The sequence below is a fragment of the Pseudophryne corroboree genome, chromosome 1, assembly GCF_028390025.1.
Source record: "Pseudophryne corroboree isolate aPseCor3 chromosome 1, aPseCor3.hap2, whole genome shotgun sequence".
Classification (NCBI taxonomy): Eukaryota; Metazoa; Chordata; class Amphibia; order Anura; family Myobatrachidae; genus Pseudophryne; species Pseudophryne corroboree.
Genome location: NC_086444.1, coordinates 813620324 through 813643290, shown reverse-complemented (window position 1 = coordinate 813643290; position 22967 = coordinate 813620324). Strand labels below are relative to the sequence as shown.

Genomic DNA, 22967 nt, shown 5'->3' with positions numbered 1-22967 from the left:
ACACGTGAGCCTCTCTGCATACTATTACGCATTTAGGGGGTAATTCAGACCTGATCGCTAGGCAGCGATTTTTGCTGCCCTGCGATCAGATAGTCGCTGCCTACAGGTGGAGGGAGAATTCGCTGTGCAAGTGTGCGATCGCATGTGTAGCAGAGCTGCACAAACTGATTTTGTGCAGTCTCTGCTCATACCAGGACTTACTTAGCCGCTGCGATTGTTTCCTGCTGATTTGGGCCAGAGCTGACGTCAGACACCCTCCCTGAAAACGCCTCATCCCGTCTGCGTTTTTCCGGACACTCCTGTAAAACGGTCAGTTGCCACTTACGAATGAGCTCTTCCTGCCAATAACCTTGCGATCGTCCATGCGATCGCTTTTTTCGCACCATCCCGTCGCTAGGCACTGTTGCCCGGTGCTGCGGTCCGTCGCGCCTGCGCATTGCAGTGCATATGCATGCGCAGTTCAGATCTGATCGCCTGCTGTGCGAAAATGCACAGCAGCAATCAGGTCTGATTTACCCCCTTAGTTCTGGGCACGCAATGCAGTAGCAGTTATGAATGACTTCAACTCCTGGCCCTATATTAATACAGCACTGTAAAATCATAAACTGACAACTGGTGGTTTCTCAATAGAATAAAACACATTGGATGTACGTACTTCTTATACAGAGGCATGATTCTTAATTTGTTTACATCAATGGAAATACACATAAATGTTTCTTTTTTTAGCAACGTTTTTCATTTATTGGGCTCCTTTTAACTTAAAGAACGAGAATTGTGCTTGCCACTTCAAGCTTAATTATGCCCAGCCATCAAAGACATCAAAACCCATTACAATAAGTGCACACATCAACTCTAAGATGAAGCCAGGAGCGTTGTGGGGAAAGACAGAATTCGTTTCAAATGTTCATTTAGTAGTCTTTATTCATGGTGCTTTAAGATATGGAAAAACATAAATACCAAGAATTCCACGTAATAGACCCTATACTGTACCTGTGTATAACGTAGCCTCAGTTTGCAGTAGTAGTAACAATGTAGAGAGCAGACACCCGGTATTACAGCATTGGCCTGGTGACCACCGGGATCCCGAGTGCCGGTCACATGACCGCATCCCTTCTAGAGAAGCCATTGCGGGGACACCCCCGCACCCACTAAGGTTCTGTCCTCATTCAGTCCTAATCTGTTATTATAGTATGTGTACTCGCGCTACACTAATATGTTTGTGTTAGTACAGATTGTGGTGTGAAAAATTGTTACCTGAAAACAGACCAAAAAGGGTGTTAGCAAACGGTTACTGAATGTATCACCAATGGTGACAAAGATGCAAATATACAACTGATTTTAGTGTAAAAAAAAAAGTGTAGCATTGGTGCACAAAGTACATTATAATCACCCCATATTGGCCCTCATTCCGAGTTGTTCGCTCGCTAGCTGCTTTTAGCAGCATTGCAAACGCTAGGCCGACGCCCTCTGGGAGTGTATCTTAGCTTAGTAGAATAGCGAACGAAAGGTTAGCAGAACTGCTAATAAATATTTTCTTGCAGTTTCTGAGTAGCTCCAGACCTACGCCTAGATTGCGATCTGCTCGGTCCGTTTAGTTCCTGGTTTGATGTCACAAACACGCCCTGCGTTCGGCCAGCCACTCCCCTGTTTCTCCAGACACTCCCGCGTTTTTCCCTGACACGCCTGTGTTTATTAGCACACTCCCGGAAAACGCTCAGTTACCACCCAGAAACGCCCCTTTCCTGTCAATCATTCACCAATCAGCAGTGCGACTGAAAAGCGCCGAACGAACACCAGCAAATTACTAAGTTTTGTGTAAAATAACTTAGCGCATGCGCTCTGCATACCATGCGCATTTAGCAACAAATTGCAGCATAGCGAAAATCGACAACAAGCGAACAACTCGGAATGACCACCATTATCTGAGGCCAAGCACCTCTCTGTCCTGCAGCTACATATCACAATCCAGCATCAGCAGCTAGGCTCATTGTGTTTGTAAGTAAAGCAAAAAAAGCAAATAGGTTTTTGTCTGTAACAACCCATGTTGCACTGCAGGGGAGCAAATACATTTATATATTTTTAGTGCAGGGTAAATACTGGATTATTTTGCATGTAGCCCACAAATGTAAGAAAGCTTTAATTTTTCACAGTTATTTAGATTTCAGTTTGAACACACCGCACGCAACTCTAACACACTCTGCACATGTTATATCTGCCACACCTGCAGAGCAGCATCTTTTTGCCCGTTTTTTTTTTTTTTTTTGCTTTGCTTGCAAATCAGAATCAGGCCCTCTGTTCACACCTGGTTACTAATTTAGGGGTCTATTTGCTAAGCCTTGGATGGAGATTAAGTGGACGGAGATACAGTTTCAGCCAATCAGCTCCTAACTGCCATGTCACAGGCTGGGTTTGAAAAATGGCAGTTAGGAATTGATTGGGTGGTACTTTATCTCCATCTACTTTGGCGCCCAGCACAGCTAGTCCACCCGCATTCCAGGTCGCAGCGGCTGGTTGTGATGCCACGCAGACGCCGCGGCCCACGCCCCCAACAGTTCAGGCACGCTTCCATTGTCCGGACCGCGCCCCGCCAACGGTTTACTAACGCCGTTGGCACGCCACCTCTGCCCCGTGACCGCTTCTGCCTGTCAATCAGGCAGAGGTGAAAGCAGCCAGTGAGATGCTGATAGGGGTGTGCGGCAGTTGCGTGTGCGCACTCCACAAAGTAATTTAGACTGTGATTGCTGCCGCTGCAGCGATCCAGTCTGAATTACCACCTTTATCTCCATCCAAAGCTTAGTAAATAGATCTGGTATGCAGCTTTTCAATCATGTGGGCTAAACATGATTATGATGGTATATATTTTTTCATTTGAGACCTACATCAAACCCATACCATCGGGCAGTATGAGACTAATAAATGATTACAGGTTGAGTATCCCTTAACCAAAATGCTTGGGACCAGAGGTATTTTGGATAACGGATTTTTCCGTATTTTGGAATAATTGCATACCATAATGAGATATCATGGCGATGGGACCTAAATCTAAGCACAGAATGCATTTATGTTACATAAACACCTTATACACACAGCCTGAAGGTCATTTTAGCCAATATTTTTAATAACTTTGTGCAGTGAACAAAGTGTGTCTACAGTCACACAATTCATTTATGTTTCATATACACCTTATACACACAGCCTGAAGGTCATTTAATACAATATTTTTTAATAACTTTGTGTATTAAACAAAGTCTGTGTACATTGAGCCATCAGAAAACAAAAGTTTCACTATCTCACTCTCACTCAAAAAAGTCCGTATTTCGGAATATTACGTATTTCGGATATTTGGATATGGGATACTCAACCTGTACTAGTTTTGGGTTACATTGTTTCCATAAAAGTCATGTTTTTGAATTCTAGGCATGTCTGATACAAATAAACACTTGTTGCTTTATTGCCAGGTCATTCGGCGGAGTGGGGTGGATGAGAAGATGCTGTGCTTGGTGAGAGAGCGAGCAGGCCATTCCTGTGAAACGGCTGTGATTGTGATTCTGATCCTGGTATGGGAAGGCATATCTCTGAACTTAGCAGACAAGCTATACTCTGAGCTCACCGAAACGCTACGGCAGTATGGAACATTGACAAACAGACGATGTGCTCTCAATGAAGAGTAAGTTGTTATCTGATGTTTATTAATGTTTCTTAAATTGTATTTGTTTTATATATGAGACATATAATGCCTCTTGCCTTTACCATCCATTGCGGCTACAGCCATCACTATGGTAACAGCCAGGCTGCTGCTCTTATGAGGAAATGTGAAAATTACTTTGAATGTTTACTGTAGCATTTTTCCTGGGTGCCTTAGAATTGGCTGTACTAATGGCCTATTTAATACAATCAAAGTCAGAAGAGGTGGCTATGGTAGTTTGTATCATATGACCTCTAAAATATCTTATTTTACAGGCGTACCTGTGCATGCCAGGGGCTGGACCCCGATACCTGTGGTGCCTCATTTTCCTTTGGGTGCTCTTGGAGTATGTACTACAATGGGTGCAAATTTGCTAGAAGTAAAATCCCCAGAAAATTCAAGCTGAATTGTGATGATCCAAGAGAGGTCAGTGTGTCTTAGTACATTAGCTGATTATTTAGCTGGATCATTCTGGACAAGCAGCAGTGGGCTGTTTCAATAGCAATGCTTTAGTATTCTCTGTAAGCATTGATGGAACCATTTAAGATGAGCACCTGTTGAATGTGATCACAATTTACTGGACGAGGTTCACTACCTTAGAGCCAGATGTACTGGGCCTTGGAGAATGATAAAGTGGAGAGAGATAAACTACCATCCAATTAGCTCCCAATGGCTATTTTTTCAGTTAGGAGCTGATTGGTTGGTACTTTATCTCTATCCACTTTGTCACTCTCCAAGGTTTAGTACATCTGCCCAATAGATACTTTTGATACACAAGTGCTTTGCATGTTACTGTTTGTCTATTGAGGTATCTCTGAATGAGCTGTCATGGTACACACAAAGTCTCACTTGGATCTAGCCTTAGAGAGAAAGAGGTGATCTGCAATGTGTTTTCTATGTTATTTATCAATCTGAGGCGTTTGAAGTCCAACCTGCAGCCTAACGCTGCTAGCGAGACGTTACTGCAGTATGCACAAACTATCCGAGAGGCATCCAGCGTTATTTGCAGATGATTTGCATAGCATCTACAGTATTACATAGCTTTTATGTCTGTCTGTTATGGTAGAGTTACATTTTCCTGTGCATAGCTATGCATAGAATATAAGAGTACCCCAAATGCATGCTTGTTACTACCACAGAGCAGACAAAGCTCTGAAAATGCCATTGATTGCATTTCCCGTGTGTACCGAGCTATGGAAAGCAAAACTTTCCGGAACTTAGATACAATAGGCAACACCATCAATAGATGGCGTTGCCTAATATAAGCCTATGCGATTCTCTCCGCAACTATCCCTGAGAGGGATCCTATTGAATCCTGTTCTACGAGTTTTGGTGACCACTATGATCGTTGGTGCTCCCTCCAGCTGGTAATCAGAGAACTGGTAGAATTATTTCACCATGTGCATTATTAGTATTCCAACAGAAATGATGTATGGTTTCAGTATAAGTAACTGGCATAATCTAAGCAGTTGATGTCATTTAATACTCTTATCCATATGATATTCATTTCTTTATATTGAGCTGCAATATATCATCAAATTTAAAGCAGCCTAATATATCCATAGCAACCGTCCCTTTTTCAAAACAACTAGCTTCAGGAGACTTTTTCTTACTTAGATGCATTACTTTATTAAGATATTTGCTTTTGCTAATCTTTAATACAGTATATATTTCTGCTGCGGGGTACATTGGTTTCCACAGGGAAACATCGGGGTGTAGAGATGGATCTTGATCCAGGCAGCAACAGGCTAAAGCTTTAGACTGTCCCGGGATGCACTGGGGCCTCCTCTGTACCCCCACCTCCAGGCACTGGAGCTCAGTTTCGAGGTGGTGCCCTGCAGAGCAGGTCAGTTAACAGGGGGGCTGCACTGGAGCAGCCCTGAAAAGCTTTTTAAAGAAGACTTCAAGGGCCGCAGCACTTACATGTCAGGGTGACATTCTGTGCTGCGGCTCCGTCACCTCCCAGCGGCGTTGCATACTCCCACTGGCTCTGTTCCCAGGTACTTGTGGCGGGGACGCTCTGGCATTAGGGAACACGGTCACAATGCTATCCTGATTCGCGTGGCTGCTACAGAAGGGAGGCGGTAAGAGAGTCCCTCAAACGGGACCCGCCATTAAATCGCATTCCCATCGCAGACTAGGAGACGGACTGCGACGCTGGCGTGGACACTGTAACTGGGCAGGGACCCCACTATATCCACCATGGCAGAGGAGTACAGGTCGGATATATTAATGTCCACTTTTAAAAAGACTCCATAGTACCAGGTGGTGATGTCCAGAATAGGGGAGAAGGCGCTTGTCCTGTAGCCCCTCCCCCAGCCCAAGGCACCATCTACAGTGGTGTTCCCGCCCTGGAGCTGCCTCACACTCTTCCTCATTCCCTGACTGAGACTCTGGGCGCCATTTTCTAGAATAGCTGCGACTGGTCTCCGGGACTGCAGGGCAAGGTCTCCTTTGTAAACCCGCCTGTACATCAGCGTTGTGGTCTTACAAACACTTAAGTATTCTACCTGTCGTTATCAAGACAGCGTTAGTTAAGAACAAGTGTACCTGTGCCAGAATATATTCTACGAGTATTCTGATACAGGTTGAGTATCCCTTATCCAAAATGCTTGGGACCAGAGGTATTTTGGATATGGTATTTTTCCGTATTTTGGAATAATTGCATACCATAATGAGATATCATGGTGATGGGACCTAAATCTAAGCACAGAATGCATTTATGTTACATATACACCTTATACACACAGCCTGAAGGTAATTTTAGCCAATATTTTTTATAACTTTGTGCATTAAACAAAGTGTGTCTACATTCACACAATTCATTTATGTTTCATATACACCTTATACACACAGCCTGAAGGTCATTTAATACAATATTTTTAATAACTTTGTGTGTTAAACAAAGTTTGTGTACATTGAGCCATCAAAAAACAAAGGTTTCACTATCTCACTCTCACTCAAAAAAGTCAGTATTTCGGAATATTCCGTATTTCGGAATATTTGGATATGGGATACTCAACCTGTATATACATCCGGTCTCAGCCGGGATGTCAGCGAGTGATGTCATCGTGTAACCGCCCCTTCCGGAATGGGTGGCCGCGAGACCACGGAGTACGGGGAACCCAGGACACCCGGGCGACCAGTGACGGATAACCACAGCACGCATGTTCCTGGAGCGGTGACTATATCAGTTTTTAAACCGCTCGGGTGCTTTCTGATTACATAGCGCACTGGCTTACCCCTGCTTTCCCCGTCATCAATAGGATATCTTTCTATTATATGTACCTAGAAGATTATTTTTTTAATTTTAGAGCTGATTTAAACCAATAGAGCATTTCTCTTACGTCTTAGAGGATGCTGGGGACTCCGTAAGGACCATGGGGATAGACGGGCTCCGCATGAGACATGTGCACTAAAAAAGAACTTTAGGTATGGGTGTGCACTGGCTCCTCCCTCTATGCCCCTCCTCCAGACCTCAGTTTGATACTGTGCCCAGAGGAGACTGTGTGCATTACAGGGAGCTCTCCTGAGTTTCCTGAAAAGAAAGTAATTTTGTTAGGTTTTTTATTTTCAGGGAGCCTGCTGGCAACAGACTCCCTGCATCGAGGGACTGAGGAGAGAGAAACAGACCTGCTTTAATGTTAGGCTCTGTTTCTTAGGCTACTGGACACCATTAGCTCCAGAGGGAACGGAACGCAGGTCTCACCCTCGCTGTTCGTCCCGGAGCAGCGCCGCCGTCTTTCTCGCAGAGCCGGAAGATAGAAGCCGGGTGAGTATGTGAAGAAAGAAGACTTCAGAGGCGGCAGAAGACTTCAGATCTTCACTGAGGTAACGCGCAGTGGTAACGCTGCGCGCCATTGCTCCCACACAACACACACGGCAGGCACTGTAAGGGTGCAGGGCGCAAGGGGGGCGCCCTGAGCAGCAATAGGAACCTCCAATCTGTCGAAAAACGATATATACAGGCTAGGCACTGTATATAAGAGATCCCCCGCCAGGTTTTTGAATATTTTCAGCGGGACCAAAGCCCGCCGCTGAGGGGGCGGAGCTTGTTCCTCAGCACTCACCGGCGCCATTTTCTCCACAGCACATCGCTGAGAGGAAGCTCCCCGGACTCTCCCCTGCTTACAACGGTGAAAGAGGGTTTTAAAGAAGGGGGGGGGGCACATAATTTGGCGCAGATAGATGATAACAGCGCTATCTGGGTAAACATATTGTGTTTTTTCCTGGGTCATTGGCGCTGGGTGTGTGCTGGCATACTCTCTCTCTGTCTCTCCAAAGGGCCTTGTGGGGGAACTGTCTTCAGATAAGAGGATTCCCTGAGTGTGTGGGGTGTCGGTACGCGTGTGTCGGCATGTCTGAGGTAGAAGGCTCTCTTAGGGAGGAGGTGGAGCAAATGAGTGTGGTGTCTCCGTCGGCAACACCGACACCTGACTGGTTGAATATGTGGAATATTTTAAGTGCTAATGTGAATTTATTGCACAAAAGGTTGGACAAAGCTGAGTCCAGGGAATGTACAGGGAGTCAAGCCCTGCCTGCCCCTATGTCGCAGGGACCTTCGAGGTCTCAAAAGCGCCCACTATCCCATATAGTAGACACTAAAACCGACACGGATTCTGACTCCAGTGTCGACTGATGCTAAGTTACAGACAAAATTGGCTAAAAGTATTCAATATTTGATTATTGCAATAAAAGATGTACTGCATATCACAGAGGACCCCCCTGTCCCTGACACGAGGGTACACATGTATAAGGAAAAGAAACCTGAGGTAACTTTTCCCCCATCTCATGAGCTGAACGAGTTGTTTGAAAAGGCTTGGGAATCTCCAGACAAGAAACTGCAGATTCCCAAAAGGATTCTTATGGCGCATCCTTTCCCGACTAAGGACAGGATACGGTGGGAATCTTTCCCAAGGGTGGACAAAGCGTTGACACACTTATCCAAAAAGGTAGCGCTGCCATCCCAAGATACGGCTACCCTCAGAGATCCTGCTGATCGCAAGCAGGAGGCTACCTTGAAGTCCATTTACACACATTCTGGTATCTTACTCAGACCGGCGATAGCGTCGGCTTGGGTTTGTAGCGCTGTAGCAGCATGGACAGATACCTTATCGGCGGATATTGATACCCTGCATAAGGACACCATTTTATTGACCTTAGGTCATATTAAAGATGCTGTCTTATATATGAGAGATGCTCAAAGAGACATTGGCCTACTGGGTTCTAGAGTCAACGCTATGGCGATTTCTGCTAGACGAGTCCTATGGACCCGGCAATGGATGGGTGATGCCGACTCAAAGAGGCATATGGAGGTTTTACCTTACAAGGGTGAGGAATTGTTTGGGGAAGGTCTCTCGGACCTGGTTTCCACAGCTACAGCAGGTAAATCAAATTTTTTGCCTTATATTTCCTCACAGCCTAAGAAAGCGGCATCTTATCAGATGCAGTCCTTTCGGTCACATAGAAACAAGAGAGTACGAGGATCGTCCTTTCTTGCCAGAGGTAAGGGCAGAGGGAAGAAGCTGCCAACCACAGCTAGTTCCCAGGAGCAGAAGTCCTCCCCGGCCTCTACAAAATCCACCGCAAGACGCTGGGGCTCCACTGAGGGAGTCCGCCCCAGTGGGGGCACGTCTTCAACTTTTCAGCCACATCTGGGTTCACTCACAGGTGGATCCCTGGGCAATAGAAATTGTTTCCCAGGGTTACAAGCTGGAATTCGAAGAGGTGCCTCCTCGCCGGTTTTTCAAATCGGCCCTACCAGCTTCTCCCCCAGAAAGGGAGATAGTTTTAAACGCAATTCACAAACTGTGTCTTCAACAGGTGGTGGTCAAAGGTCCCCTGCTTCAACAAGGGAGGGGGTATTACTCAACCCTGTTTGTAGTCCCGAAACCGGACGGTTCGGTCAGACCCATTTTAAATTTAAAGTCCTTGAACCTATACTTGAAAAGGTTCAAGTTCAAGATGGAATCGCTCAGAGCGGTCATCGCCAGCCTAGAAGGGGGGGATTTTATGCATACCTTCATGCATACCTTCATGTTCCCATATATCCACCTCATCAGGCGTACCTGAGATTTGCGGTACAGGATTGTCATTACCAATTTCAGACGCTGCCGTTTGGGATTTCCACGGCCACGAGGATTTTCACCAAGGTAATGGCGGAAATGATGGTGCTCCTGCGCTAGCAGGGTGTCACAATTATCCCATACTTGGACGATCTCCTAATAAAAGCGAGATCACGAGAGCAGTTGTTGAACAGCATGTCACTTTCACTGAAGGTGTTACAGCAACACGGCTGGATTCTCAATATCCCGAAGTCACAGTTGGTTCCTACGATTCGTTTGACCTTCTTAGGCATGATTCTGGATACGGACCAGAAAAGGGTTTATCTTCCGATAGAAAAGGCCCAGGAACTCATGACTCTAGTCAGGGACCTATTGAGGCCAAAACAGGTGTCAGTGCATCACTGCACACAAGTCCTGGGAAAAATGGTGGCGTCTTACGAGGCCATTACATTCGGCAGGTTCCATGCGAGGACTTTCCAATGGGACCTACTGGACAAGTGGTCCGGGTCACATCTACAGATTCATCGGATGATCACCCTGTCCCCCATGGCCAGGGTATCTCTCCTGTGGTGGCTGCAGAGTGCTCACCTTCTAGAGGGTCGCAGGTTCGGCATTCAGGACTGGATTCTGGTAACCACGGATGCGAGCCTCCGAGGTTGGGGAGCAGTCACGCAGGGAAGATCCTTCCAAGGTCTTTGGTCAAGCCAGGAGACTTGTCTTCACATCAACGTCCTGGAGCTGAGGGCCATATACAACGCCCTTCGTCAAGCGGAGACTTTGCTTCGCGACCTGCCGGTTCTGATTCAATCAGACAACATCACCGCAGTGGCTCATGTAACCGCCAAGGCGGCACAAGGAGCAGAGTGGCAATGGCAGAAGCCACCAGGATTCTTCGCTGGGCAGAAAATCATGTAAGCGCACTGACAGCAGTGTTCATTCCGGGAGTGGACAACTGGGAAGCAGACTTCCTCAGCAGACACGATCTACATCCAGGAGAGTGGGGACTTCATCAGGAAGTCTTCGCACAGATTGCAAGTCTGTGGGGACTGCCCCAGATAGACATGATGGCATCCCGCCTCAACAGGAAATTGCGGAGGTATTGCACCAGGTCACGAGACCCTCATGCGGTGGCTGTGGACGCCCTGGTGACACCGTGGGTGTTCCAGTCAGTCTATGTGTTTCCTCCTCTTCCTCTCATCCCCAAGGTGTTGAGAATAATAAGAAGAGGAGGAGTGCAGACAATTCTGATTGTTCCAGATTGGCCGCGAAGGGCCTGGTATCCGGATCTACAGGAAATGCTCACAGAAGATCCGTGGCCTCTTCCTCTAAGAAAGGACCTGTTACAACAGGGACCCTGTCTGTTCCAAGACTTACCGCAGCTGCGTTTGACGGCATGGCGGTTGAACGCCGGATCCTAGCAGAAAAGGGCATTCCGGATGAGGTCATTTCTACTCTGATAAAGGCTACGAAGGATGTGACAGCTAAACATTATCACCGTATATGGCGGAAGTATGTTTGGTGTGAGGCCAGGAATGCTCCTACGGAAGAATTCTATCTGGGCCGTTTCCTTCACTTCCTACAAACTGGAGTGAATTTGGGCCTAAACTTAGGCTCCATTAAGGGTCAGATTTCGACCCTATCCATTTTCTTTCAAAAAGAATTGGCTTCTCTCCCAGAAGTTCAGACTTTTGTGTAGGGAGTGCTGCATTTTCAGCCTCCTTTTATACCTCCGGTGGTGCCTTGGGACCTTAATGTGGTGTTGAGTTTCCTTAAGTCGCACTGGTTTGAACCACTTAAAACGGTGGAGTTAAAATTTCTCACTTGGAAAGTGGTCATGTTGTTAGCCTTGGCTTCGGCTAGGCGAGTGTCGGAGTAGGCGGCTTTGTCTCATAAAAGCCCCTATCTGGTTTTCCATGTGGATAGAGCGGAATTGCGGACCCGTCCTCAATTCTTGCCTAAGGTGGTTTCATCGTTTCATATGAACCAACCTATTGTGGTGCCTGTGGCTACGCGAGACTTGGAGTATTCCGAGTCCCTTGATGTGGTCAGGGCTTTGAAAATTTACGTGGCCAGAACAGCTCGGGTCAGAAAAACAGAAGCACTGTTTGTCCTGTATGCAGCCAACAAGGTTGGCGCTCCTGCTTCAAAGCAGACTATTGCTCGCTGGATCTGTAACACGATTCAGCAGGCTCATTCTACGGCTGGATTGCCGTTACCAAAATCGGTAAAGGCCCATTCCACTAGGAAGGTGGGCTCTTCTTGGGCGGCTGCATTACAATTGTGCCGAGCTGCTACTTGGTCGGGTTCAAACACCTTTGCAAAGTTCTACAAGTTTGATACCCTAGCTGAGGTGGACTCTCCCGCCCGTTTGGGAGCTTTGGTATAATCCCCATGGTCCTTACGGAGCCCCCAGCATCCTCTAGGACGTAAGAGAAAATAAGATTTTAAACCTACCGGTAAATATTTTTCTCCTAGTCCGTAGAGGATGCTGGGCGCCTGTCCCAGTGCGGACTACATCTGCAAGACTTGTATATAGTTTTTGCTTACATAAGAGTTATCTTGCAGTTTTGATCAGTCTCGGACTGATGATGTGTTGTTTCATACTGTTAACTGGTTGCGTATATTCCATGTTATACGGTGTGGATGGTGTGGGCTGGTATGAATCTTGCCCTTAGATTAACAAAAACCCTTTCCTCGTACTGTCCGTCTCCTCTGGGCACAGTTTCTCTAACTGAGGTCTGGAGGAGGGGCATAGAGGGAGGAGCCAGTGCACACCCATACCTAAAGTTCTTTTTTAGTGCCCATGTCTCCTGCGGAGCCCGTCTATCCCCATGGTCCTTATGGAGTCCCCAGCATCCTCTACGGGCTAGGAGAAAAAGATTTACCGGTAGGTTTAAAATCTTATTTTTTGTGATAGACTCTATAATAATTGTTAAAGTCATCCACGCATCTTCTAACAGGACATTACCTATCAAATTATGCTTTTTACTCATTTATTTATTTTTGTATTTACAAACCACTGTACTAATACACAGTAATTTTGTTGATAGCAGTTAGGTTTCATGTGAATATATTTGATGTTTTTTCTGACTGCAATAACAGAGTTTTTTTAAGTTGCTGAATATCCCTAAAGAGAGCCAGACTTGAGCTCTAACACTCTGTATCTGATTGCCTTATATGTCTCAGTAACATACAGTATCTGTTTTCACTTTTCACAACAGTCAAAAACTAGTTTGGAATATTTCCAATACACAGTATGTTTTTCTGACAGCAATTAAGGTTTATGTGGATCACATTCAGAAACCTATTTGATGATATTTCATCCTTTTTTTCTGACAATATTAACAGAGTTCTTCACGTTGTTAGAAATCCTCAGTGAGAGCCAGCCTTGCGCTCTAACACTCTGTACTTGATTGTTTCACAATTTTCAGCAATATCCAGTTTTTGCTTTCACAGCAGTTGAGACTTATATGAAATATCCTAATCATATTTGTTTGAGCCTATCTGAGGATACCCCCCTAATAGTATTAATTGAACCTGTTGTTTTTAATCAATTGTTATCAGAGCCAGCCTTGACCTTCCCCACTTTGTACTTAATTATTCTACTAGGTATTTGTTTTATACACCCTTCTATTTTTAGTTTAAACACTGTCTCTTCTGGAGGATGTGTTTTTTGGTCCAAATAATTCACTTCCACCAGTGGATATTATACCATCATATTAGAAATTAGAAGTGTTCTTTACTTTTCTCTTGGAACTCTTAAAACCGATTCTTACCATTTCTATTTTTCAACACTCTCTCATCTGGTTGATAGTGACCCTGGTTGAAGTACAGTACGATGCTTCTGCCAGCGAACATTTTGTCTATCACAACAGAAAGCAGAAGTGTTCCTTATTCTCCCAATTAAATACCAATTTCTATTTCTATTCTATCCTATCAATTTCTGCACTCAAACACTCTCTCATCTGGCTGACAGTTACTCTGGTTGGAGCATTACGCTTCTCCCAGTGTTTGGCATATTGGGGGTCATTCTGAGTTGATCGCAGCAGAAAGTTTGTTAGCAATTGGGCAAAACCATGTGCACTGCAGGGGAGGGGGGCAGATATAACATTTGCAGAGAGAGTTAGATTTAGGTGGGTTATTTCGTTTCTGTGCAGGGTAAATAGTGGCTGCTTTATTTTTACACTGCAATTTAGATTGCAGATTGAACACACCACACCCAATTCTAACTCTCTCTGCACATGTTATATCAGCCTCCCCTGCAGTGCACATGGTTTTGCCCAATTGCTAACAAACTTTCTGCTGCGATCAACTCAGAATTACCCCCATTGTCACAACAGAAAGAAGAAGTGTTTTCTTCACATTCTCTCATCTGAAAAAACATGGGGGTATATTTACTAAGGTCCCGATTTTGACCGAGATGTCGTTTTTTCTTCAAAGTGTCATCTCGGTAATTTACTAAGCAAAAATCACTGCAGTGATGAGGGCATTCGTAATATTTTGGAAGTCCTAGGAAAAAATCACGAATCAATACACCATCGGTCAAATACGCCTGCAATTTGGTAGAAATCGGGAATTTACTAAAAAGTGCAAATCACAAACACTGCTGACAATAGCCAAACACTGCCATTCAGAAACACAAATCGTAAAAAAGTGCTAAAAAAAAACAGACCTGCTTTTTATCCCGTGTTTGGATAGGCATGCAGTGATCCATGAGATCCGTGCATGTTTATCAGTGGGAAGGAGATGGGAAAGTGTTAATTTTTTGAAAAAAAATTGCGTGGGGTCCTCTTTGAGCCGGTCCTGGTTGCAAAAATATGGGAAAAAAATTGACAGGGGTTCCCCCATATTTAAACAACCAGCACCGGGCTCTGCGCCTGGTCCTGGTTCCAAAAATACGGGGGACAAAAAGCGTAGGGGTCCCCCGTATTTTTGAAACCAGCACCGGGCTCCACTAGCTGGACAGATAATGCCACAGCCGGGGGTCACTTTTATACAGCGCCCTGCGGCCGTGGCATTAAATACCCAACTAGTCACCCCTGGCCGGGGTACCCTGGAGGAGTGGGAACCCCTTAAATCAAGGGGTCCCCCCCCTCCAGCCACCCAAGGGCCAGGGGTGAAGCCCGAGGCTGTCCCCCCCATCCAATGGGCTGCGGATGGGGGGCTGATAGCCTTTGTTTTAAGTTATGAATATTGTTTTTAGTAGCAGTACTACAAGTCCCAGCAAGCCTCCCCGCAAGCTGGTACTTGGAGAACCACAAGTACCAGCATGCAGCGGAAAACCGGGCCCGCTGGTACCTGTAGTACTACTACTAAAAAAATACTTTGTGGTCAGCGGTGAGGTTACTTTCGGTCACCCGCTGACCACAAAGTTCCCACCATTGGTTACAATGGAGCGCATAGGCGCTACATTGTAACACTGCCGTGTGCCGCCTGTCATACAGTACAGGAGCACACAGCCGATCAGGAGGGTGCCACAACGTGGCGCTCCCTGATTGGCTGATGGAACCCTCTTAGACTTAAGTCAGAGGGGGTTCCTGGCATTCAGGGAAAGGGGTCCCATGTGAAAACATGGGGCCCCTTTCAGTTCGTGGTCGGGTGTCCGTTTTTTTATTTTTACAAGTACGTGGATTACAAATGGATTACCCGAGGAGCCCTCTACACTGGATTTGGTGAGTAGAATTTTTTCAACAGGTACACCATGGATTCTACATGGAGAAGAGGACCGACCCTCGTGTGAACATAAGGTAAGTATGTGTATATGGTGGTGTGTATGTATGCATTAAAGTTATACTTTCAAGGTGTGTGTGTTATGTCTTTATTGGGGTATTTTTTTAGTAGTAGTACTACAGGTACCAGCGGGCCCGGTTTTCCGCCGCATGCTGGTACTTGTGGTTCTCCAAGTACCAGCTTGTGGGGGAGGCTTGCTGGGACTTGTAGTACTGCTACTAAAAACAATATTCATAACTTAAAACAAAGGCTATCAGCCCCCCATCCGCTGCCCATTGGATGGGGGGGACAGCCTCGGGCTTCACCCCTGGCCCTTGGGTGGCTGGAGGGGGGGGACCCCTTGATTTAAGGGGTTCCCACTCCTCCAGGGTACCCCGGCCAGGGGTGACTAGTTGGGTATTTAATGCTACGGCCGCAGGGCGCTGTATAAAAGTGACCCCCGGCTGTGGCATTATCTGTCCAGCTAGTGGAGCCCGGTGCTGGTTTCAAAAATACGGGGGACCCCTACGCTTTTTGTCCCCCGTATTTTTGAAACCAGGACCAGGCGCAGAGCCCGGTGCTGGTTGCTTAAATATGGGGGAACCCCTGTCAATTTTTTCCCCATATTTTTGCAACCAGGACCGGCTCAAAGAGCCCGAGGCTGGTTTGGCTTAGGAGGGGGGACCCCACGCAATTTTTTTTTTAAGTTTAAACATTTTTTTTTTTTTTTACAAGGTGCCCAATGAAGCCCAGCACGGATCTCTCAGATCCGGCCGAGATTCATTGTATTAAAGTCGGCAGTGTTTTACAAGTCACTCACGTAAAACACTGCCTAAAAAAACGAATGACATCGACATCGGAAAAACCGAAAATGCAGAATACGGCAGCTCAGTAAATTAGTCGTAATCAATTCAAAAAGTTGCATATTTACACTTTCGATGTCATTCGTGATTGAACTTTGACCTCAAACGGGAAAATACGATTCTTAGTAAATTTACCCCATGGGCCAGGTTTTAACTTGACCCCTGTCAATTACAGTACGCAGAAGTGTTCTTCACTCATACTCCTCCATATAAATAACTGCCCACAGCCATACTATCCTGAATACGCCCGATCTTGTCCGATCTCGGAAGCTAAGCAGGTGTGGCCTGGTCAGTACTTGGATGGGAGACCACCTGGGAATACTAGGTGCCGTGGGCAATTTTCCTAGGAGACTTTCACGCAACACTTATTTCTTTGCCAGCTACTCTAGGACACAATTTTGGTAGTTGGATCTATAAATAGACTATATCCTAATTACTCCGTGGCCATTTGGATACCCTTCCATTTTTATATATAGGAATCCTAAAATATATATTTTTTGATACTTTCACCTTTACTTCATCTTGAACCTTATTTGTTAAAAAGGCAATCAAGTTTTTTATGACCAATCATGGTGTTTATCACAACGATCAATATCTTATTTATGAACTAAATAAAGGTTACGTTTTACACCAATAATTATTCATGACATTTACAAATTCTTTATTATTCACAAAACGAGTGCTCCCGGAAAAAGAGATTTTGTATTTTTTCTCTCTTTCTTTAACTGTAGTTCATTCTACAAAACTACTGGGAGCACCGCCAATTAAGCACTGTTTAATATTAACATCAACAGTCTGTATATTGGTTGACTTACATTCTCAACATTAGTATATTTCCTTTAGGCTGGTGCGGACCCACAAATTTTCTTACTAAAATAATTTATCTGCATTGCCACTGTGAGTGTGTGTGCCTGTATCTGCTGTGTGGATTTCACTTCTGGTGTATCCCAGGTATATCTATCACTGTATTCTGTACCCTAAGGGACTCGATGCGTCAAGGTCTCATATAGTGCTTCACAGTATATACCGAATGAAGTGTATTCTACTGTGTACTCAGTCACATAATACCGGATTTGTTCGCTGGTGTTGTGTACTGTGTACTCAGTCACATAATACCGGATTTAATCGCTGGTGTTTGTGTACTGTGTACACGGTCACATACTAGGGGATTTATTCGCAGGTATTAGTACTCTGTCTTGCTGTATCGTACTAAGACGCTCTGCGGTTGCATTCACTGAGAAAATGTCTAACACAAAGGGCGGGAAATCCGAGGATGCTCCTGAATCCTGCAGCGCATGCGCCAAGGATTTGCCTGAAGGGGAAGCTTTGTATGACGGTCTGTGTACTACGTGCCTTGCATCTCCCGGTCAGTCCGCTGCTCCTGTTACCAATCAGGAGCCACCTTGGGCGGCGTTCTCAACTATGCTCAATATGCTAGTGCAGCGCCTTACGTCCCCTATGGAACCTCCTGTGCCTTTGCAGCCACATATTGTCCCTATGGTAAACCCACCTTGGGCGGATAATTTGTCTACCCAGTTGCAGCAGTTAAATCAATCCTAGGTTAGACAGAAGACTACCCAAGTCACAATTGTGGTCAGGGGTATTCTAAGTGGGCTACTTCCTCCTCACAATCCACTAACCTCTCAGAAGGTTCTTCTGATGATGATGGGGTGAATACTGTCCCATCAGACACTGACTCAGCTGCTTCTGACGAGGAATCTACAACTCAGGTTGATGTCCCTGACCTAGTGGTTGCTATTAAGCAAATCTGGATCCCACTGCTGTGTCTAAGAAACCTGATAAGTTTAAACATCAGAAGGTAAATAAAACATTATTACCGCATTCTGACCATCTTGTGGATATAAGACAAGAACCCTGGTCTTCCCCAGGAAAGAAATTCTCGGATGGTAGCTCACTATCCTCTCCCTACAGAGTTGTGTAACAAGTGGGAAAATTCACCGCCGGTGGATTCTCATGTCACCCGTCTAGTGGTGTCATCTACTTTGCCTGTCACCTCTGTCACCTCACTGAAGGAACCGACAGATAAGCGTGTGGAGGGATGCCTGAAGTCTATTTACTCCCTTACAGGTGCTGTACATAGACTTACTATAGCAGACTCCTGGGCTGCTAAAGGAATTGAAGCACGGGTTCAGGCATTAGAGGAAGAGCTGCCCCAGGCTATATCTGACACTGCCAGACAATGCCTGTCTCATATTACCACCGCCGCCTATTACATTCAGGAGGCGTCCTCTGAGGCAGTTGTGTTGGCGGCCAAGTCATCAACTACGTCCATCCTGGCTCGCCGTATTCTGTTGTTGAGGTCATGGAAGGTGGACCTGGACTCCAAAAAGACCTTGGAGGTTCTTCCTTTTAAGGGGGACAGCCTGTTTGGGGAAGATCTCAATAAAATTGTGACAGACTTAGTGGCGGCTAAGACTGCTTTTCTCCTAAACACTAATCCTTCTGCACAGAAGGCAAAAGGTACCACTTTTCGCTACTTTCGACCTCAAGGGAATGCAAAAGGTCAGGCATAACCGAGACAATCTCATGCTCCCAAAACCACTAAGCCCAAGGCAAAACAATCCTGGGCTACCCGTCAGCCTGCTTCTTGACATAACTAGCCTGCCGCATGACGGGGTGGGCCTCCATCTGGGGGACCCCAGGGTGGGAGGCCGACTTCTGTGATTCACCCAGGTCTGGTTGAAGACCACTTCAGGCGCATGGGTGCGAGAAGTTGTCTTTCACGGGTACGCAGTCTCTTTCAAGAGACGTCCCCCTCGCCAGTTCTGCACAATGGTTATCCCTTCAGATCTGTTGAAGGCACAAGTTCTACAACAGGTTGTGCGTTCTCTCTTGGATACAGGAGTCGTAGTGCTGTTACCTCTGTCCCAGAGAGGCAGAGGATACTACTTGACCCTGTTTCTAGTCCCTAAACCCAATGGGTCTTTCTGGCCTATACTCAACCTCAAATCACTGAACAAGTTTGTGAGAGTGTCCAAGTTCCGTATGAAAACACTGCGCTCAATTGTACTGGCCATGGAACCCAGAGACTATATGGTATCCCTGGATATACAAGATGCTTACCTGCATATACCTATTGCCATATCGCATCAGCAATATCTGCGGTTTGCTATTGGCAACCTTCACTATCAATTCCAGGCTCTGCCGTTTGGACTGGTCATGGCCCCTCAGATTTTCACCAAGGTTATGGCTGTGATGGTGGCTCATCTCTGTAGCCAGGGAGTCAGGATCCTGCCGTATCTGGACAACTTGCTGATTCTGGCAAGCTCCCACGATGTCCTCCTTAGTCCTCTACAACTGACGGTGAACTTCCTACAAGCCCACGGGTGTCCTCGCTGGTCCCTGCTCAGAGCATGGTGCACCTGGGGGCACTACTGGACACACACAGTCAATGGCTGTTTCTGTCTCCAGAGGAGGCCCTGAAACTTCAGGACAGGATAAGATACTTCCTCTCTCGACTAAGAGTGTCGATACACTCAGCGATGCAAGTACTAGGCCTCATGGTGTCGGCTTTTGACATGGTAGAGTACACTCAATTTCATGATCTACGATTTCTACAGAGGTTAATCCTTTCCAAGTGGGACGGCCTGCCTCATCAGGTCAGGTCTCACATGATCTCCTTGATTCCGGACGTTCGTCTGTCGCTGACCTGGTGGCTACAGGACCAGCAGTTGAGCAGGGGCCGTCCCTTCTGGATCCCCAACTGGGTCCTACTGACTATGGACCCAAGTCTGAGGGGTTGAGGTGCATTGTTGGAGCAACATTCTTTCCAGGGTCGGTGGACCATGGAGGAATCACTACTCCCGATAAACATTCTGGAATTGCAGGCAGTATTAAATGCTTTGTATCTCATCCTGCCTCTGATACAGGACAGGCTTGTTCAAGTACGGTCAGACAACACCACCACGGTGGCGTACATAAACCATCAAGGCAGCACTCGAAGCCGCATGACAATGATGGAAGTGTCAAAAATCCTTTGTTGGGCGGAACACCATCTGCCAGCAATATCGGCAGTGTTCAAGCTTGGTCTGGCCCACAGGGGTACAGGGGAAACCACTGGTTGGCCCCACTGCCTGGGGGCCCACCTCCTGCTCTAAGGATCAGGTTTCAGACTGTGCACTTGAACTATATATTATACATATGTTACCTTATACTGGACTATGGTGTATTTTCTACAGTGCATCGCTGTTATTAATCAGGTACATTATCATGCATGCAGCAGCTGAATTTACTGTATATATTTATGAAGGGGCCCAGGCGTTGCATTCTCTAATGGTTAAATCAATAAGGTGGCAGGCCACACCCCCTCTGCAGACTGGCCACACCCCTAAACATGGGCCCCTACCACTGCATTCCCCCGGTGGGTCCTACATGCCTCAGTCCGACACTGGCAGTGTTCATTCTGGGAGTCCTCAACTGGGAAGCGGATTTCCTCAGTCGTCAGGACATGCACGCCGGAGAGTGGAGTCTTCATCAGGAAGTCTTTCAACTCCTAGTGGGCAAGTGGGGCCTACCAGATGTAGACCTGATGGCGTCTCAACACAATCACAAAGTTCCGGTCTTTGGATCAAGAACCAGGAATCCTCAAACAGCGTTCGTGGACACACTGGCAATTCCATGGAACTTTCGGCTGCCCTACACGTTTCCTTCAGTGTCACTCCTGCCCAGGGTACTACGGAAGTTCAAACAAGAAGGAGGAATACTACTTCTAGTCGGTCCAGCATGGCCCAGATGGCATTGGTTCTCAGACCTGCAGGGTCTATCGATAGAGCGTCCTCTTCTACTTCCTCAATGCCCAGACCTCCTTGTTCAGGGCCCTTGTGTCTACCCGGACCTGGCCAGGTTGGCTTTGATGGTGTGGCTCTTGAAGCTTCACTCCTGAGGGCCAAAGGATTCTCCGAGGCGGTTATCCAAACTGTGCTGATGGCCCGCAAACCGGCTTCTGCGCTGATTTATTGTAGGGTCTGGAATTCTTACTTCGGGTGTAGTATTGTATGCTGGCGGCCGGGCTCCCGGCGACCAGTATACTAGCGCCGGAATCCCGACCGCCGGCATACTGACAGCGTGGCGAGCGCAACTGAGCCTCTTGTGGGCTCACTGCGCTCGCCACGCTGCGGGTACGGTGGCACGCTATTTATTCTCCCTCCAATGGGGGCGTGGACCCCCAAGAGGGAGATAAAGTGTCGGTATGCCGGCTGTCGGGATTCCAGCGCCGGTATACTGTGCGCCGGGATCCCGACAGCCGGCAAACTGAAGACCACCCCTTACTTCACCTGGTGTGCTGCTAAGAATTACGATGCTTACAAATTCAGTACTTCCAGACTTCTGGCTTTTCTGCAACATGGCCTGGACTTATGCCTTCATCTGGCCTCCCTCAAGGTTCATATCTTTGCCTTGTCGGTGTGGTTTCAGAGAAAACTTGCGCCTATTCCTGATGTTCATACTTTCACTCAGGGCGTTTTACGGATTCAGCCTCCCTATGTCCCTCCAGTGGCTCCATTGTATCTGTCTGTTGTTCTGAATGCCCTGCAAGAGTCTTCGTTTGAACTCTGGAGTCAGTGGACCTTAAATGGCTCACAGTCAAGGTCCTGTTCCTACTGATTATTGCCTCTGCTAGGAGGGTGTCCGATCTAAGTGCTCTGTCCTGGCCTGTCGTTCTTAGAACTCGCCAGGGTTATTTGCCTAAGGTGGTGTCATCTTTTCACCTTAACCAAGAGATTGTGGTTCCGGCTTTCATCTCTTCTGGTTTGTCCTCCAAAGAGCGGTCTTTGGATGTGGATCCATATTTACATGGATAGGACTGCCTGTATTAGGAGGTCAGATACCCTTTTTGTACTTTTTGGTTTTCACAAACGTGGCTGGCCTGCAAACAAGCAAACATTGGCCAGATGGATTAGAATGGTGATTGCACAAGCATATGCACAGGCTGGCCTTCCAGCTCCTGCTGCTATAAAAGCCCATTCTACTCGGCCTGTTAGACATTCTTGGGCGGCCTGCTGAGGCATGTCCTCTGAACAGTTGTGCAAGGCGGCTACGTGGTCCTCAGTGAACACGTTCTATGCCTTTGATACTTCTGCCTCCCAGGATGTTTCCTTTGGACGCGGGTTCTCATACCCGCTACGGAATGTCCCCTCCCATGAGGAACTGCTTTAGGACATCCCCGATGTTTCCCTGTGGAAACCAATGTACCCTGCTGCAGAAAAGGAGATTTATGGTAGACTTACCATTGTTAAATCTCTTTCTGCGAGGTACATTAGTTCCACAGGGCGCCCACCCTGACGCACCTAGCTTCTATGGGTTGGTATGGCATTAGCCGCTAGTCCTTTCTCCTGTCGTGAGAACGTGGTTCTATGTGACTAACATCTACTTTCTGTTTTACCTGCTATTGCATTGGACTGGTTAACGAAACTGAGCTCCAGTGCCTAGAGGCGGGGTTATAGAGGAGACCCCAATGCATCCTGAGACAGTCTAAAGCTTTAGCCTGATGGTGCCTGGATCAAGATCCATCTCTACACCCCGATGTTTCCCTGTGGAATCAATGTACCTCACAGAAAGAGATTTAACAATGGTAAGTCTACCATAAATCTCCTTATAATTTTTATATATATATATATATGTATATAT

The 22967-nt window shown here is 46.5% G+C and overlaps 1 protein-coding gene and 1 pseudogene across 1 annotated transcript in view; both read left to right on the top strand.

Moving 5' to 3' along the window:
• The window catches only part of TET2 (tet methylcytosine dioxygenase 2), a 205645-nt gene that overhangs the window by 139640 nt on the left and 43038 nt on the right, over positions 1-22967 (top strand). The window contains exons 5-6 of the mRNA XM_063919346.1: positions 3459-3667; positions 3961-4111. Of these exons, the coding sequence (XP_063775416.1) occupies positions 3459-3667; positions 3961-4111 (360 nt within the window). The remainder of the gene's footprint in view (positions 1-3458; positions 3668-3960; positions 4112-22967) is intronic.
• Positions 16542-16659, top strand: LOC134956692 (5S ribosomal RNA; annotated as a pseudogene).